Genomic DNA, 20,093 nt, shown 5'->3' with positions numbered 1-20,093 from the left:
TTCTTTGTTTTCAGTTGGATTAAAGAAGAGAGGATTTGGGACTTGTCCGTGTGGTACTCTGCCCACATTTGATGAAATGATGGCCTTCATTTGGGTTAGATCACCTAGACACAGGCTCAGGTCTTTTGTTATACCCTATTCTAAAAATCCACCCCTTGAGAAGTAATACATAGTTCCCTAGGGAAGGAGACACATGGCCCTTTGAGCCATGAGTCATATTCAATCCAAAATCTGAGTCTTTTCTTCATAGTCTGTCATAAGGATCCCTTGGATGTGAAGGTACCACTTCTTTATTGTTCCTATAATTCTAAGTAAAACTTCAGACACTTTTTATTACTCTAAAACAATACTATCCATCTAATCTAAATACATTTTTAAAATCTAATAGTATTATAGTAATAGCAGTCATTATTTTTGTTTTTCTAACTTGGAGTTTACTATAAAATGGATATCAGGTGTTTTCCATTAATTTATTCTCATGTAGCCTACCTGCTGACATAACATCATAAATTTAGCTTATCTTAGTAGCATGCCTAAAAACCTCCTCTTGGTATTTAACTGTAAAGTCAGTTATTTTAATGTATTTACTTAGCAGCTTTGTTGGGAACGTTAGCCTTTCTGGAAGAAATTATAGGTTCCTTCTTATTCCACTTACTCTCTTCTGCTGGGTTATTTATTGGCTCAGAGAAGTTCTATGAGTAGTGCTTTAACTTCTCCTAGATGGCATTCTATGGCATTGGCATTGTATCCTGGCTTCTTGATTTACTCTTCTTTCAAGTTTCTCTGACCCGATTGCCTACTTTTCTTGTTCTTTCTTTCACTGCCAGTTTCATAACTAAGTTACCTACTTGCAATGAAGAGGTGAGTTGGAGTGTGGACATAGGACTGCAGGGACAGAATGAGTGCTTGCTGAACTGCAAGGCCACTGTGATGGATAGAACTCCTGCAGTCACTCCCACAGATACTACTGTGGAGTAGCAATTGTCCTTCATTTATGGAGTCCTTCAAAATTCAAGGACTGCCAGCTGTCTATAATTTGTAGGCACAGTCAAACATTTCTATGATGGCACCTAAATGTGAAGGGGGAGAAAGATGTTGAATTGATTCCTACAAACATTTAAAAGGAGTGTAGTTAAAATGTCAATAGTAGGGGCGCCTGGGTGGCTCAGTGGGTTAAGCCGCTGCCTTCGGCTCAGGTCATGATCTCGGAGTCTTGGGATCAAGCCCCGCATCGGGCTCTCTGCTCAGCAGGGAGCCTGCTTCCTTCTCTCTCTGCCTCTCTCTGTGCCTGCCTCTCTGCCTGCTTGTGATCTCTCTCTGTCAAATAAATAAATAAAATCTTAAAAAAAAAATATCAATAGTAGTCTGGCTAAAGATAATGAAAAGTCTACTTTTTTTTTTTTTAAGACTCCTGATCCACAGTGCAAGGTTTCTTTACAAGTAGTCAATCATTTAGATTGCAAACACTAACCACTGACTACTTCTTAATGTTCTTTTAAAATTATTTCAGGAGTGCTCACAAATACCTGAGAACATCTTTTAGTTTACAGATAAATATACCTTTTGAGATGCAATAGAATGCCAGTACAGAAAGTAAATATGAAGTGAAACTGAAACTTTGTTATTATTTATTGTACAGTGGTATTTTAGCGATAAGCAGTATTTGGTCATGTTTTTATGTGAAAGGAAAGAAGTTCATTTTCAGCTGTTTAATTTAAATTTGAAACTTACGTAGAAATCCACATGCTAGCAGGTTAATAGAATACCTGTTAGATTTTTTTCTAAATTGTATATCAGATTTATATGGAAAAAAAAAAAAAAACCAAACCATTGTTTTCCCCTTTTACTTCTCTGACAGTAACATTAATAAATTACTGTTCGCAAATCTTCACTCATTTTAGTAGAGCTATTTTAGCAATTCCTTGGATTGTAACCTGTGGCAAGTCTCACTAGAATATAAGGAGTTGATACTGCTTTTGTTTCCTTTTTCCCCCCTTGCCCCTGGTAGTTCAACTCTGATGTTAAGTCATTCTTTCAGTTCTGGTTAAAATGAGACATGCATGGGTGATTTGCACTTAACTGCTCGCCTCCACACACACAAATGCCTCAGCTTCACATCTAATTGTGATTCATGCCTTATGCCAGACTCTTGCTGTCATCCCAGCATCAGCAGATGGTGGGACAAGACCCCTGGGGCAGTCTGCCCCAGCATTCTGGAGTTATACATCTTCTGGTAGCAATGGTCAGAAAAGGAAGGATTTTAAAATGGCAAATTGAGTTCAGTTCTTTTTGACTTCTTGGGAGGAAAATCAATTAATGAAAATTTGGTTTCCGATTTTTAGGTGGTATCTTAAAAACTTATTTTTTAGTTCAAGAAACAAAGTAAAAGCAAAACATTACATTGTATTTTATAAATATGGTTGCTGAAAGACAGCTTCTGTGTTTAAGTCCCATCATAGGTAGTTTATGTTTCTCATAATCTGAATTATGAGAAACATAGTAAGAAACTCCACACAAAAGGGCAGGTTTCCTCTATCATGCTTCAGTAAGTTTTCTATTCTAAAAAAAAAAACAAAACAGTGGATGCCAGGTAAAACACATGTCAATTTGGTTGTGTCATAGAATCTGAAGTTTCTGTTTATGCTCTGTGATTAGTATGATCCAGTGACTTTAGACAAGTTTACGTCATCTTTCTGGGCTCTCTTCACTTAATAAGTGAGGTTATTTTTAAGTATCAACAAAATTTCCTTTTTATTTTACTACATAAATATAAGAAACTAAAATAGTATTTGCTGTATGAAAATGTACTAGGCTTATGGTAGCAACAGGAAGTGCATAGATGGAGTTTCAACACTGGACAATCATGGTTACTTGATCTATAGTACTAATGTTTTAGGTGAGCACACACATATAACTAGTTGCAAATAACTTATTTTTAAGGTAATAAATCCATGGAAGTATAATTTTCCATGTAACTTTGTATTTCTTCAGAGCCATTTCACAGTTCTAGCTTCTTTTGATGATGTTAAGAGAGTGTTAAAGGGGGCGCCTGGCTGGCTCAGTGGGTTAAGCCTCTGCCTTCGGCTCAGGTCATGATTCCAGGGTCCTGGGATCGAGCCCTGCATCGGGCTCTCTGCTCAGCAGGGAGCCTGCTTCCCTCTCTCTCTCTGCCTGCCTCTCTGCCTTCTTGTGATCTCTCTCTCTGTTAAATAAATAGATAAAATAAAAATTAAAAAAAAAAAAAAGAGAGTGTTAAAGGTTCTTTAGCTCAGAATCCTGCATAGTCAAGGGGTGCACGGAACAGTGGTTTTTAATTTTTTTGACCAGACTCTTTTATTAAAAAATGCATTTTACATGGAGTAGTACATGTGCATGCACATAGTTCAAACCAAAGTTACTGTTTTACTTTATTCAGAATTTTTTTCTATTCTTTTGTTGTTGCAGATGTTAATTCTGTTTCTCTTTAGAAATTACTGGTTCTTGTTCACCAAGTCAGAGTTCTAATGGATTGGAACCCACAATTTGAAAACCACTATACTAGACAATCAGCACTTACTATAAAGAAATACATTACTTTTGGGGAGTAGGCTCTCGGATTATTAAAATGATTTTCCTATTCTGTGTTGATCACAGCAGCTGCCATTTACTTAAGAAGTCTTTAGAGTTCCCTCTTATGTGTATGTATATCCAGTGCATGTAAAGGATATAGGGGACCAAATTTAAATTGGATGTTTTAATGAGCTTAATAACTCTAAACACATGCCATTCCTCTTCATGGTTTAGAATCAGATAGTAATGTTAAGTTTTATTTCCTTGAGTTTTTCTTTACTTCCATCATCATTCCAGTATTCTTACTGTCTTTTAGTATGGCATACTTTCACTAACAGGTACATGAGTGGCTTGGTTTCATAGAAAGCCAACTTGTATTTTAACAAGGAAGGGAAAGAAGTAGGGGACTCTTATATTTCTGTATCAACAAATAGAGTTCTGAATACCATGGCCTTATTGCTATTTACTATTTCTCTTCATTAGTGGTCATTCGAATGACTGATATGAAAAACATATTAGTCATTGGAACTATATAGTCTCCCCTGTATGATTCCATATAAAATGACATAAGGTGAGTTTTTTGCTCCTTTAATTGCCATTAAAAAATTGCCCTAGCATTGTAGGAAACCATAGAAATTATATATATGTATGTGTGTGTATAATGTGTGTGTGTATATATATATAATGCCATTAAAAATGCCCTTAAATATGTGTGTATGTGTGTGTGTGTGTGTGTGTGTGTAATGCCATTAAAAATTTAGAAGAGGGGTGCCCGAGTGGCTCAGTTGGTTAAGCATCTGCCTTCGGCTCAGGTCATGTACTCAGTATCTTGGAATTGAGCCCCATGTCAGGCTCTCTGCTCAGTGAGGAGTCTGCTTCTCACTCACTCTCTGTGTTCTCTCTCTCAAATAAATAAAATCTTAAAAAAAAAGAAGAAGAAAAAGAAAAAGTTCAGAAGAGAAGTAGAAAAAAAAAGCATTCCTAGTCTGAATAGACCGGGTTGGAACTAACATTGAAAAGTAAATGTCGTATGCAATGGTATATTCAGAAAAGATTCCTTTATAATCAGACTTTAGAAAGACATAACATTGCATTATAAAGTGTTTTGTGCAAATAAAAACTCAAGATAAAAGCAACTTGTTGAACTGAAGATTATAAATATATTTATACTTATGTAAATGTATATACTTGAATTACATTGAACTAATTTCTGTTATGGATGGTGCAAATTCTTGAAGACTTTCTTGTAGATAAAGTTGTCAGTATTAGTGTTGAAGATTTTCATTTCTTTGTATGCATCTCTTACAGATATGGAAACGAGTGAAAAAATCCAGGGAAGTGGAATACTTCAGCTGTTTGCAAGTCTGTTGATTCCACAGTCTTCCTGCACAGCCAAAGTAGCTAACGTCATAGCAGAAGTAGCCAAAAATGGTGAGGTTTTCCTCAAGAGCTTTTCTGCTGGGAACATCTTCAGTTTTACACCTCACTTGTCAGTATGTTTTATTAATTTATGTTTTAATTTTGTAGATTAGACATTGTCCCTTTCCTTCTATTTTTCTTTTCTTTGTTTTCCCATTGTTGAAATTTCAGTCATTGTTGAAAATGATTATAGTCATTCTATTCATACATTTCCATTCCTTCAGAGAAGAATTAAAGGAAAGTACTGCTAGTTCTTTTCACACCTGTGTCATGTATTACTTTGATAATAGGATTCTTGAGCTTGCTACGGAGTCATTCATTTTTATTGTCACAGGGGAGCTCACCTTTATGTTGTTTTGTATGTGTATACGTTGGTTTGTATTATACCCAGATAAACTTCCCTTTTATTTGGGGCAGGGGGTCTAACTGCAGCAATACAGCTGGAATAGATGTTCTATATTCTGTGCTCACCTCCATGGGACACATTTATTTCTGAAGTCTTCATGTAAGAATACTATGGAAAAATCTCAATGACAGCAAAACTTAGATTATATAGTAGCTAATCCATTCTAGTAGAGATGGTTTCTATCTAGTGAGAGATCTGTAGGAAGAACTGTATTTTAGCAGATATATTTGCACGTGTTTTTATTTCAGTTTGAGAAAAACACTGACTTCTTAAAACAGTTTTTAAGCCTAAAGGAAGGCCATACTTAATGTAGTATCTTTAGTTGCCTCAATTTTTGAAGTTTGGTATTATTTTTAGGACTTTTATTTTAGCAATTTGCATATATCATACTTCAAAGAATAGAAATTTTAAAAATTCTGGCTTCATTTGTGTAATGAGTATGGCAAGTGGCCTTGTAAAGTACCAGTATGTGTTGTTTTTTGCCCAGTAAAACAATTTGTTCATTTGTGTTACCAAAAAAAAAATTGCAATGAAATTTTTTCATTTGTTTAGAGGCTCTCAAAATGTCTTTCAAATACCAATGAAGTTCTATATTGGTACATTGTTTTTTGGTTGTTAGATGAAAACTGACCACCTATTGTTTGTATGTCATGTGTAAGCTGCTGTAATTATGTAATCATTATGCCGCGCTTTGGATTTGAGCTGGTCATAACTGTTCAGATTCTTCGTGGTAGGGGAATATTTCGTGTGCCTCAAGCAGATTTGAACCCCTCCGAATAGACAGTGATTACCCTGGGATAACAAAGAACTCCTGAAGCAGATCTAATTTGAGAATGGAACCTCTTTAGATGGTGTTTGTTAACCTAGATGAACCATTACCTGAATCTCTCTTAGATGCAATACAGCTTGATTCTTAAGATCAGGTGGTTCATTTTTAACTTCATGGGAATTACAGTATAGATTTCCAGAAATCAGTTTTTTCCTTAAAATCTTTTCTCTTAAGAATGAGTCTACGTACTAACTATAACATAGATTCAGAAATTTTGGATAGTAAGTTTTTGTGAAATGAATGCTATTCCTCTATGATCTTACTTAATAATATCACTCCTTATAATACTTTGTCACAGTTTCATAATAATTCTCCTGCTATAGGTTGCTGCTAGTAATACCCTAATAGAAGACAGCTATGTTCTAAAGACATAATAGAATTTTTAGAATTTATACTGCTAATCAGAGGCTTGTTACAGCATATCACTAACCTCTACTGATTAAAATAAATGGAATACATTTAAATACTTATTTCTTGCTTAATCATTACATTGTTTTTGTAAGTGATTGGCTGAGAAAATGAATTAGAATCTTCTTTTAAAAATAAATAACATCTTCAGAAATAGAGCATGACGCCACAGAGTACACATTGATTGGGCTTGTCTTTCTTCCCTGTTAGGAACTTGACAATGAAAAAAAGATTATATGAACCAGAGTTAAAAAGAGATTGGAAGTTGATTTGTTCGTCTTCCCTCTGCTGCAAATTTTGTGTAGCTACAGAGGAGAAATATTAGCATATACTTCTTAGATTCAGATTAATCTTAAAATATAATTATGTTTACTCTTGCACATACAAAAAACTCTCTAAAAATTAACATACCTGACTATGTACTAATGTACAATATCCAGAGGATTAGCAAGAAGTTTCATGAGCAAGTGTAATGTAGGAGCATAGCTATGAGCATAAATTACAGTAAAAGATTATGATACCTTTAAATAAAGTATTCCCCTGTATAATATACTTAAGACAGATTTGAGGCAAAGGAAAAATAAGCAAGATAGGAATTATCTATGAGTAGTTCCTCCTTTTCAGAATTGTCCTCTCAAGGTATAATAATAATAATTTTCTAAACTGGGTGCTGCTATTAATGTGCCTCCTTGTGCCAGGTGTTTTACACATTATTTCAAATTCTTATAAGAACCCCTTGTGAGATGGGATTATTTTATGCACATGAGAAAACGGTTTAAATACCTTGCCTATCTTTACAGAGCTAGTAGGTGGTAAAGCTGGTATTCAAACACTTAAGTGATAATAGTTGGAACTTATGCTTCTCCTTGTCTCTTCTTCTCCTTTACTTCTCTTCAGTAAATGAGATTTTATGATAGAAGTGGAAAGTGTACTAGTGGTCTGAATGCAGGGATAGCAGCGTATGACCTGAAAGATTAGGCTGATAACTGAAGTTAAAATGTGTAAAAAGCAGACAGAAGTTGAACTACTTTATGTCTCTTCCTCTACTCCTCCAAAACACTAGTTGCCTGCCTTGGACCATCAGCATCAGATTCACTAGGAACTGATTAGGATACAAATTGTTGGATCCTCCCACTTGGCCCTACTGAATCAGGAACTCTAGGACTGGGGACTGCCGTCTGTTTTAAGTCTTCCAGGTGATCCTCATGCCTATAAAGCTTGAGAACCAAATCACAGTCTAAAATGATACAGAATCAGTAATTTGGATCAACATTATGCTTTTTCCCCCATCTGTGCTTTATCAGATTGTAAAAGTGTTTTTATCAAACTTTTCTCCTTGAATGCTCTGAACAAAAGAGTTCAAGTGTACATCCAGGATGAACTGGAGAAGCCACACTAGAAACCTGGAATTCTCCTGTTTTGTCGTATAAATTTGTTTTCATTTTGCCCTCTACTCCATAACAGTTATATGTTTATTTTAGTATTAAATATATGTATATGCTCTAAAAAGTTGTTGAATAAAATTGATTACCCGCCCCTAACCAAAAAATTTCACCTAGTTATCAAGTAGCTTTAAGTATACCTTGATATTGCAGTGTTGGAAGCTTAACCTCAGTCATTTGTAAGAATTAGTTACAGTTACCAGTATTAACTTTTTTTTTTAACAAAAGGCAACACAGTGTAAATTAAAAGTGTCAATTCAGCAACCTACATATGAAAGCCACTGGTTCCTATGTATTCACGCCTCATAGTTGTCCTTGTTCTTCTAATGAAAAACATAAAAAGCTAATAGTTAATAATTATAGGGAGGTTATTAGAGAAAAATCAAACTCAGAGTTCACATTACTATTTAGTCTAACATTAAGGTAGACTCTAATACTCCATATGTTTTTATTAGGCTTATAGAGTTAAAAAGTTTTAGTAAAATAGATTTATTTCCTTCAGGCAGCTGAAAATGGGGAGAGTATGTACATGTAAGGCTTTTAATATTTGATAAGTAGATATAGTAAAAGCAGATTTTATAAAAAAAAAAACTATGATTTTCTTCACAGTGCTGTACTTCACGATGATGCTGAATGAATGTGTAATTCAAGTAGGTTTGGAAAAGTAAAAGCAAAAAAGAAAGGAATACTGTGGGGTGCCTGGGTGGCTCAGTGGGTTAAGCCTCTGCCTTCAGCTCAGGTCATGATCCTAGGGTCCTGGGATCGAGCCCTGAGAGCCCTGCATTGCATGGCTCTCTGCTCAGCAGGGAGCCTGCTTCCCCCTCTCTCTCTGCCTGCCTCTCTGCCTACTTGTGATCTCTGTCAAATAAATAAGTAAAATCTTAAAAAAAAAAAAACCAAAAACAAAGGAATATTGGATTCAGAAAGAAATAGAAATATTCTATCAAACACTTATTGGTTGTTTCACTACAATCAAAGGAAAAAAATACTCTTCAGTAGAAATCAACTTTATGTTAATAAATTTGGGTTGATATTAATATAGAGCAGTGCCTATTCCTTGAAGCTCTGTATTGAATTTCTATGTTGAAGTCCACACATTATGCAAAAAACTAAATGAATTTTATCTTGTATAGACACACATACAAGTATACAAATACTTAGTGGCTTCTTCTACTGCATAGTCCGTGCCTTCACTGACTATGGCTTTTAACCCACTCACCCACCCAGGTGCCCCATGACTATGGTTTTTTCACTCACTGTCATTATGCATGTATCTCAGTTTCAGCCTTCCCCTGACAGTCCTTCCCTCCCTCCTCAAGAACTTTTCAGTTCTCTGGAGTTCAAATTAAAAAGAAAGGATCTGATTTTTTTGGTTTTTTTCCCCAGTTTCTTGCTATTGTCCTTTTTAGCAGATTTTTGAACTAGAACATCTGATAGGCTATTGGCCAGCCAGTATGTAGTCTGGCCTCAAGTAGAGTCTCACCAGCTATGCTCAGGTAACAAGTTCATGCAGTATGAACTAGGGGTATGTGTGATGGGAATCCTGTTGAACAAGGATGACTGTGACAGCCATTCATTCTATAACCTCTATAATAGTATATATATAATAAGTAAATAATGTGTGTTAAATATAGTATTTTAAACATATTCCTTGTAAGTTTCTGGTCTATTTTTACATATATCCATCTAAAGGAGGTAACTTCATGTCTTTAAAACTAGCTAAAGAGAGCTGCAGTCCTCAGTTAAAAAGCAAACTGACTGAAAAGCAGAACGTTTTAGAAGGGAGTTTGCTTCTTCCAGGGACTGGCAGTCTTGTCTTTACACCGAAAGCCAAGGAATATACTAGTTTTATTTTATTTTATTATATGCTTTTAAAAAAAAAATTTGAGGCACAATTGACCTACTTATGCTGTTTGCATGCTTTGGTATTAAAAAAAAGTTCAGAACAGTTTTATTTGATTCTGCAATTTTCCCCTAATTATTTACTCTCTATTATTGATTGTACCATCAGAATTTTGAAAGCTATGTTGGTATCATATAGAACATTAAAGCATCAAAGCAAACAAAAATAGTAACTCATCAATGTTGCCATTGCCTGAAGAATAGCAACAACAAACCAAAGAAGCAAAATAATAAAATATAACAACAGTTATGAAATAAGAAAAGAGAAATAAGTGTCCAAAGGAAATGAAATTTATGAAATAAGAGTGAAATAAGAGTGCAAATCAGACTATTTCTAAATTTCTGATTTTAGTAGTTATTTCACTGTTGGAAACTAGGCATAGGGAAAGGTAGAAAAGATAGTGAATATCTATCTTCAAGTTGATTAATTTGAGTTGGTGACATGTTATTTTAAGATTTGAAATATATAAAGGTCCCAAGGAGATCATTAACTTAAGAGGTAGACAAGTAGATTGATATGTCATCCCCTACAGAAGATGGTCATTGAATTCTTGAAATTATTTATAGCATAATTCGTTTTCCCAATAGGAAAAAGTCCCAATAGGGAATTAAAAAAAGAGAGAGAAAGAAAGAAAAAAAAACATAAACAGTAGACTTAAAGATTAGCTTTAGAAGTAAGAAGTACTTCTTAAATCTTGGAAGTTTAAATTATAGAGAGTTTTCAATAATACAATGGTAAGTAAGTAAGAGATGTAATAGGAATGCAATCCTTTGTTTAGGTAGAGAGGAATACCTCTGTGACTCATAGCTATGTCATGGGTTAAAGAAGTTGTTTCAGACCTAACAGCTCACATAACAGCCTTATATGATGTGCTCTAGGAATTTGAAAATGGAGAAAAAGAGAGGGATGATTTCTTATGGTGGTACTTGTGGAACAGACTAAGGAGTGGAAGCCCCCTTGAAAGTAATAGTGAAAAGACAATGATTTTTTAATTTAGTAGGATGGGTTATAGGATGTGGAATTAGGTCTGTGTTGACTAATTTCCTTGACTTACAGTACGTCATGATGTCCAAAATGATGGTCCCAATATTGATTATTTGGAGAACTTTCATTAATTGGTATTATTATCCCTCAATTTTATAATAGTCCATCATGAGACACTATAAAAAAGTTTATGTCTAATCATCATGACTATGATGGTATCATTGGGAGACAATGAAAAATGTGTTAGAAGTATAAGAAAACTTAACATTTGGTATTTGAGACCTATGAATTTATGGGTATAACAGCAGATGTGAGTGATCCATAAAAATAAAAAGTAGGAATTAAGGAATAGATGATTCTACCAGGTCTTAGCAATTGAAAAGGACCTATTATTTGTAATGATACACTCAAACCTTTTAAAAAATATTTTGTCTTTTTAGAGAACATACAGTGAAAAAAAAGAGAACATGTGAAAATTTGTACAATTTGATGGCTTAGTTTATAACTGTAGTACTTTAATTATCAGGCTCACGGAAGGAACATTGCCAAGTGTTCCTGTCATCATATATTGCTTCCCAAGCACATTCGTTATTATAAGAAAATAGTGATCAATTAGGTATAATGAAAATTAATTAAAAATCTTTTGGGTTTATGATAGAGACTGTCAACAAAGAAAAATATGACCCTACTCATTTTGTGTACTTATTTCACTAAGTATTTAGTAGAGTTACTTTTGAACAGAATGTATCCTTCAGATGGTAAGCCATCTTAAACACTTTAAGAGTGGGTAGATATTTTATTAAAGGACATGATTATGTAAACTGTGAATTTTTAGATTTTTAATTACATATGTCTCTTATTTTCAGAATTTATGCGTATTCCATGTGTGGATGCCGGATTGATTTCACCACTGGTGCAGCTGCTAAATAGCAAAGACCAGGAAGTGCTACTTCAAACGGGCAGGGCTCTAGGAAACATATGTTACGATAGCCGTAAGTGTTGAAATATCAATGATACACTTAAAAACTTTTTTTTAAGAATTATGGTTTTGAAACTGATTTCATTTTTAGTGTTAGCACTGTCTTTTTTAGGCTAAGATACTAACATGGGCCAGTTATGACTTAGCTCTGCTTTCTCAGCAGATCCAGTGGAAATTTGGGCCATAGCATTCTTAACTAAGAAGTTAAGGAAATAAATTATTTTCCTCTGCTATCACAAATAATACTTTCAGAGGAAAGTAAGTCAATTTCTAAGAAATTAGGACTTTTAATTTTAGAAAAAATATATATTATCTTTTCAGTTAGATTTTATCAAAGTTCTGTCTCTGAATGAGAATGCTGACGAACACAGTTTTTTTAAAGTATCTAAGTCTGCCCAAATAAATTTTTAATTACTTGAAATTCAATAAATCCATTCATAAAAACCATCATCTTCTCTAAAGCTAGATTGGCCTACTGCATTTGCATTGACTCCATTCCTATTTGTCATAATGTCACACTGTCATCCTCACCACTTTCTAAAATACACTGCTCTGCCAGGTAGACAGAAAGCAAGAACTTGGGTATGGGCATATTACAAAATTTTCTACTTCTCCTCTCCGCACTTACATAAATAAAATACAAAAAATTCTTGAGTATATTCAGTTTAATTAGCCTTATCTTGGGTTTTCCTTAGGTATATATTTTCTGAGCCAAAAACACATATTTTAATATTTACCTTTAAAGTCTCCTAGGAATTTAGTTCTATTTATGTAACTAGGATAACTCTTACTGTTTATTTTCCCCATTGATTTCATGTACAAAAGACATAGCCCTTTTATAATAGGCAGTGCTTCAAAAAGTGATTTTTGTATATAAGCCAGGTTGAAAATAAGGTCATGAACATATTTATGATTAAAGAAAGTAGAAAAAAGACTGAAACTATAACTTTTCAGTTATGATTTGTAGTATTAATGGTAAGGCTAGCCTCATTTATTCTCCTTTTCTTACTTTTTCTGGAACATTATATATTACATCTGAGGATATAGATGTCTTAATATGAATTTTAGCTTACAGCTTCTAGTCCCCAGTACTGGTTATAAATTTATCTACTGTTCCTTTCATTCCTGTGCCTTTTATCCTAGGATAGCTTTATTTACAGAATTAATTACAGAATTCCAGTACTTTATAAGTTTGCATTTTTATATTTAGGATTTTTTTGAACATCATGGCTTATTATAATATTAGCTCTCAAGAGTGAACCATTTAAGATACATTTTATATGATTAATTTTAATAATATATACTAAAAAAGCCTCTACAGAGTTATAGTCAAAGATTGATGGCATGTATTTGGAGAACATTGATCATTAATATGTTTATTCTTATCCTTCTGTGTATATTACTAGAATTTAAGTCTATCTTAAGTATTCTTTAATCCTTGTTCTGGTTAATTATTCTTAAATTATGCATTGTTTAACCATAGGAATTATCTGTTTTGAGTACTTTTGTCCTGGACTTTCCCTTAGTTTTGGCACAATAGGAGAAACACTTATAGTGATCTCTTGTCTCATATTGCTGTGATTTTTATGGGCACAGAGTAATTTTATTTCCTGTGTACTCTAAGGAATCTTGAATTTAGGGTAATAAATGTGTAGTTAATAAGATTATCATTTTGATGAAACTAAAGTCCATTATTACAGTGTTTATCATATCTTTTTGCTATGTTCTTATGAGATATGCAGCATAAAGTCTGTGGATGTGCTTTAGGCTGTGAAGTTAATTTTTTTGTTTCATTTATTTATAAATATTTATAACCACTTCATTTTCACTCAATTCAATGTAAACTATAGTTAAGTGGAAAATTAAGCATAACAAGTACAGGCTATTTTTTATACTTGTAAGCCTTGCTTAAGGAAAATGAAGTTAGTAGTCCTAAGAATGAATAAATATTAAAAAAAATAAATATAAGGAGTAATTTATTACTGTAAATCATGTGAAAAAATGTGTTCATTGTGCCATGCTATCTTGTGCATATAATTTCCATAAGTCTGTATGATTTATCCTTTCCTTTGAAATTAAATCTCTGTGAACTTCTCACTGATGTTTTCAGAATAATTGTAGGAAAAATACAGCACTTTTATTTGAATTATAAGGATGACATTTTGTATCTGTAAATAATGATGCTGTGCGGTTGATTTGAGAATTTACTTGAAATGCATTTCTCATTATATTTTATGACAATGGGGAGTTTGAAAGAACCCAGAAATTAATTTCTCTTTTTAAAAAGTATTGAATAGCTTCCATTTTAATTAATTAACCTTCTTCCCTCTCAAGAATGTAATGCTCATTCTTAAAACGAAGACTGAAAACTACACATGACAGCTTTATAAATACAAGGAATCTTTTTCTTATAAATTACATATGTTTCAAAATTCACATTTGTGTTTTATCAGACTTTCCTATCAGACTAATTTGTTTACTTAAATTTTATAAATGTACTCCAAATGGGTAATTTTTTTAATGTGAGCTTATTCAGAATGATACTAGGCTTACAATAGATAGAAAAACCAATGTATGTGGAAAGCACCAGAAGATATTCACTGTTAGAGATAAAAATTTGAGAAGTATGTGTATATTTTATGGATTTGTATTTTAACCCTTAAAAAGTGAAGCAGTTGCTAGCATATTTCAGTCAACGCAGTTTACTTGAAAGGAGGATAGCTCCAGCTGTAAAAGGAATTATACTTGCTATAAGATCCATGGAAATCTTTTGAAAAAAGTAGGTCGGGTTTTATAGTTTTACTGCCTTTGACAGTACCCATTTTAGGAACTCTTCCGAATGGAAGGAAACTCTTACATAACATCAGGTAGCAGGCTGATATAACTCCTAAATGGGACTGAGTGAGGCTTTGTTGCTGATGAACTTTTTGAATCCCAGTCTCTCTCTTGCGTATAGAGATGAAAGAATCACTGGGTGAGAACATTTTTCATTTAAAATGTCTGGTCTTTTTTCTGTTCTTCCAAAAGAACAGAAGAAAAGTACTTCATTTATGGATTTCTCTTTCGAAGTATCCAAACAGACTTTTGATACAGGCAACATTTTAAAATAGCTCTTTTGCCTTGAACTTTGCCAAGTAACCCTTTTTATAAGAAGTTTGACATCCTTTAAATCAATGATCAGAGAAAAATTGTATTTCAATTTAGAAGGAATCAGCAAAGCTGTGATGGGATACACTGGGGAATATAATTTTAAATAAAGAGAAGTTGTATTAAATTTCAGAATTGCATACCTTCAGCCTGTTTCATTATACATTTCTCTCGAAGGTGATATTTTTAAAAAATGAGTTCTTTTTTCCTCCCTATGTGGCCATCTCTGTAGTAGTCCCTCCTTTCAGTGATTAGTTTTGTTTAAATAGATGTGCACATTTTGAATTGCTGATATAATTAAATGGTCTTATGGTACTGAAGAGCTTCATGTTAAATTCCCATGTTGTATTTATAATTTGTAAGGATAAATTAGTCATTGGAGACTGAGTTTTCTCTGCAGATGTTACTGCTTAAGGTCAGGAAATAATTGATATTAGACATATTTGTTCAAAGTTATGTAGTGGGGCTAGAAGAAAATGATTAGATAAAATTAAATATTTGTGCCTTTTGTATACCAGAAAAAGATTAATATACATCTACATTTAATATATTTAATATATATAAATAAAATTGGGAAGGGTATGGGCTATGGTAAGTGCTGTGAAGTGTGTAAACCTGGCGATTCACAGACCTGTACCCCTGGGGCTAATAATACATTATATGTGTATAAAAAATTTAAAAATATATATATAAATATAAAACATAAATATCCATTTAATATATATTAAAATTAAACAAATATGCTTGTTTAAAAAGTAAAAATAATGCTTATTATATAATTGGTACTGTTATTGGAAAGCTATTTAGGGAGCTTATATAATATGCCATCTTACATAGATAATTGGATTTGTGCTCATTGATGAATAAATAAATATTCAAAATGAGGAGATAATTGGGCTTGCCAAAGCCAGTATTTATGAAGTGAAATAAATATTGTTTATTTCATTGACTTTAAGTGTAATTGGAAAGGATACCAAATATATGCATGGGTATGTGTTTATATTAGTGATTATAATAATGCTACACTGTTTTTATATTAAAAATAAAGAATTCATTGTTCTGGTTGCAAATGCTAAAATACATTAAGCAATAATTCTATAATATTTTGTAGAGTAAGTTGGTTAGATAAGTGTGTATTAATATAATGCTGACATGCTTTGAAATTGCCTAAGTAAGCAAAGTATATTTGCCACAGTTATATTTAACAGAGACCTATTTATGCCTGGCATTTAAAATAAATGTTTATTTCAGTGGTCTAAATTAGGTTAAGTATTTAATTATATTAAAGAGTTTTGCAGGTTCATATGTTTACCCCAGTTTTCAGTATTCAGTTTTAGAATAAAACAGAATTATCAGCCAATAAGTATAAAAATCAGATTCTTCAGCTTTTAACGGTTAATCTGTTGTATATGAATGGGTGTATTATCATAGTATATTGTGTATATAAGAATAAAAAACTATGCGACTGCTATTTTTGTGTAAGAATAAAAAACTATATGCGACTGCTATTTTTAGAGACAGTAATTATGGCTATTATCACATGAAAATATTATAAAGATATCCTAGGGACACCTGGGTGGCTCAATCGGTTAAGCATCTACCTTCGGCGCAGGTATGACCCCAGGGTCTTGGGATCAAGCCGTGTCAGGCTCCTTGACCATCAGGGAGCCTGCTTCTTCCTCTAACTGCTGCTCTCCCTGCTTGTGCCTGTGCTTGCACGTGCTCTCTCTCTCTCTCTCTCTCTCTCTGACAAATAAATAAAATCTTAAGAAAAAAAAGATACCCTGAATATATAGTTAGAAATACATGTTGTTTTGTAACATTGTTACAAGCTCTAAAAAAATTTCATGCCATTAAAGACATCTCTAATATGCACAAAGGAACACAATTTGTTGACCGTTAAACGTATACACTAAGTATGTGGGTTTTGGTCAGAATAAAAAAAATGATAGGAATAGTAATTGGGGCTGTTTTTAGAAATTAAGCAAATAGTGCTTGCTTATAAAAGACATGTAGTTTATTTTAAAACTAATGTAATTCTAAATAAACGAGATTTTACTATGCCCCCCCAGAAGGTAAATATTCTAGATTGATGAGATTTCCAGTTCTACCTTTCACTAAATTGTCATTTAATCTTTCTGAATTTCAGTTTCCTCATTGATAAAGTGACTTGTATAGATGAAATCAGGTTTATTTATAGATGAGTAATATAAATTATGAGCTGCTATACAAAGAAAATGTAGCATTTATATATGATTGTTTGTCTTCGTTAGGCTGCTATAACAAACTACCATACACTGGGTGGCTTAAACAACCAATATTTGTTTCTCATAGTTCTGGAAGCTGAGAAGTCCAACTAATATCAAGGTGCCAGTAGATTTAGTATCTGGTGAGGACATTCTTCCTGGCTTGCCCGTAGCTTTCTTCTCATTGTATCCTCACATGGCAGAGAGAGAAGAGAAGAAAAAGAGGAAGGAAGCTCTACTGTCTCTTATAAAGGCACAGATCCCATTATGAAGGTTCTGCCTCTGTGACCTAATTACTTCCTCCTATTATCACATCAGGGGTTAGGGTGTTAACATTTATGAATTTTGGAGGGTCACAAACTTTCAGTCCATGCATCATTGTTTCTAAGACTGTGTGCTATATGACATAGTGTAATATATACACTAATGTACCCAAGATATTTAAAATAAAGGTATAAAGGCCAGAAACCTTATAAAGATGGGCAAAGATAAGTCTAAGAATCAAGGATAATATATTGACTATAATGAGCACTAATTTAATTTGAGCTTCTTGGCAGCCAAGGTGGGAAAAAAAAGCTTGTTATGCTAAGTAATTTTTATTTTGTGCTAAGGAGAAATAGTCTAGTTCTTCATTCAAACAAAAACTGTTGAGACAAATACTAAAAGGGATTTATCACCAGGATATCATTAGTTCCCTAGACTGTGTACACATCCCTCTTAAAATATGCAAAGGATATTGGCTGACATTAGAGGCAGCATTTTCAATCATGGCTATATAAAAATTGCCCCAATATTCTCCATATAATTGTGTCTTGTACCAAATCTTCAACAGAATCAAAGAAATAATATTGAGTACTATGTTTTAATTGGACAAATAGCCCAAATGTATTGTTTTTTAGTAAACTTTTAAGCATACAACTTACAATGAGAAGTTTTGACATGAATATATTTTCTAATTTATTTTAAACCAAAATACAGTTCTACTTTGTATTCATTGTATCTGCTTAATTTCTGTGTTGTGTATAATAATATATCCAAGTTCTATTTTCTGAGATTAAAAAATATGCTCTGATGTACGTGAAAATGAGTGTTTTCAAATAACACATATTGATGGTGGTTACATGAATCTATACATGTGATAAAGTTGCTTGGAATCATGTGTTCCAAGGAACTTACATGTACATAAGTGCAGAGAAAAACTGATGAAATCTGACAAGACTTGTAGGTTGTATCAGTGTCAGTTTCCTGGTTGGGATATTGTATTAGAGTTGTGTAAATGTGACCATTAGAGTGAGCTGGATGGAGGGTACATGGGACCTTCATGTACTGCTTTTTTGCAATTTCCTTATGCCTCTAATTATTTCAAAATTAAAAGTTTAAAAAACTCCACTTATCCAGGAGGCATACGTGCTCTCTTTCCTATGGGAAATGACCTTGCTTCTTTCAACCCTACTTGAGTGTGGGGGAAATATATCACAGAGACACACAAACATAGAGAAAACAAATACATAAATATATATTACATGTATATAAGTACACATTTATGTACATAAACACACACATAAAAATTTTTAAAGTATGACCTATAGCAATAATTTTTTTAACTGGGTTTGTGCTATTAAAATGGAGAATACAATTGCCTCTAACTTTTTTCCTCCCTTCAAATTTGACTTTCAGGAAAAAAATCAACAAAAACAATGACAGTCCCAAAATAAGATTTAGGGAGAGGGAATTTATACTCTCAGGACTTTGATCAGAATAGGTAATGAACAAGTAGTAACTCTAGTAGCATCCGGCTTCTATGTAACCTATGGTGATAGGTTAGACGTTAGCAGTTCTAGTCTCGGAATTTGTGTGTTCATCCACAAGTCTCTACTTCAGGTGAGATTTCTGATAAGTTAGTATCAGCCTTTTAAGTAGTTTATAATTTACCCTTGTTCTAGAAAACTAATGCAAATGATGTGAGGGGGATATGATTTTAGCTGATAATCACTTCTGTTTTATTGTCCAGGTGTGTCTCTGATATTTAAAGAAGTTGTAGTGTATCAAGGTAATGAAGCATGTATATTAATGTTAAAAAACAAAGCACTAGCGGCGCCTGGGTTGCTCAGTGGGTTAAGTCCCTACCTTCGGTCATGATCTTAGGGTCCTGGGATTGAGGCCCGCATCTGGCTCTCTGCTCAGCAGGGAGCCTGCTTCCTTCTCTCTCTCTGCCTACTTGTAATCTCTATCAAATAAATAGAATGTTAAAAAAAAAAAAGGCACTATTTAACAAATGCTGTAAAAGGTTACATAATATAAATCTTGGGGGGGGAACGGGGGCTCATTTATGTTTGAGCTCTTCCAGTGGTATCCATGAAGAAGAAAGCATTTAATCGGCATAACATTTGGACCTATGGAGAGAGGGAAAGGGTTTTTCAGGAGCACAGAAAAGCATTTTAAAAGGTAGATAAACATAATGGAGAGAGGTGTCTGGAGCCCAGATTGGGGAAGGGCTTATATAATGGGGAGCCATTGAAAGTATTTCAGCAAAAGAATGAAATGCTCAAATTGATACCGTAGACAAAGTTAATTTGAAAGAGTTATACATTATAAGATAGGCAGTCATACTTAACAAGAAGTGTGCATCTGAAACACTGACGGAACTTTTTCAAAATACATTTTCTTAGCCATATGCTAGAACCAGTATATCCAACCTGTTTTGCAAAAGCTCCCTAAATTATTCTGATGCACATTCTTGCTTAAAAAACATTGGGCAGTGGGCTAGATGAAGAATAACCA

The 20,093-nt window shown here is 33.4% G+C and overlaps 1 protein-coding gene across 8 annotated transcripts in view; it reads left to right on the top strand.

The window, feature by feature from the left end:
• RAP1GDS1 (Rap1 GTPase-GDP dissociation stimulator 1) overlaps window positions 1-20,093 on the top strand; it is a 153,303-nt gene that overhangs the window by 59,175 nt on the left and 74,035 nt on the right. For 4 of the 8 annotated variants that reach the window (XM_032861279.1, XM_032861290.1, XM_032861268.1 and 1 more), the window contains exons 3-5: window positions 4,858-4,980; window positions 11,807-11,932; window positions 19,324-19,362. In XM_032861279.1, coding sequence (XP_032717170.1) covers window positions 4,858-4,980; window positions 11,807-11,932; window positions 19,324-19,362 — 288 coding nt within the window. Of the gene's footprint in view, window positions 1-4,857; window positions 4,981-5,015; window positions 5,039-11,806; window positions 11,933-19,323; window positions 19,363-20,093 lie in introns of those variants that run through there. The other 4 variants (XM_032861314.1, XM_032861305.1, XM_032861295.1 and 1 more) reach the window with 2 other exon arrangements.

The sequence above is a fragment of the Lontra canadensis genome, unplaced genomic scaffold, assembly GCF_010015895.1.
Source record: "Lontra canadensis isolate GAN:19392208 unplaced genomic scaffold, GSC_riverotter_1.0 scaffold1, whole genome shotgun sequence".
NCBI classification, from domain to species: Eukaryota; Metazoa; Chordata; class Mammalia; order Carnivora; family Mustelidae; genus Lontra; species Lontra canadensis.
Note: the sequence above shows the minus strand (reverse complement) of the source record. Positions and strands in the feature narration are given on the sequence as shown.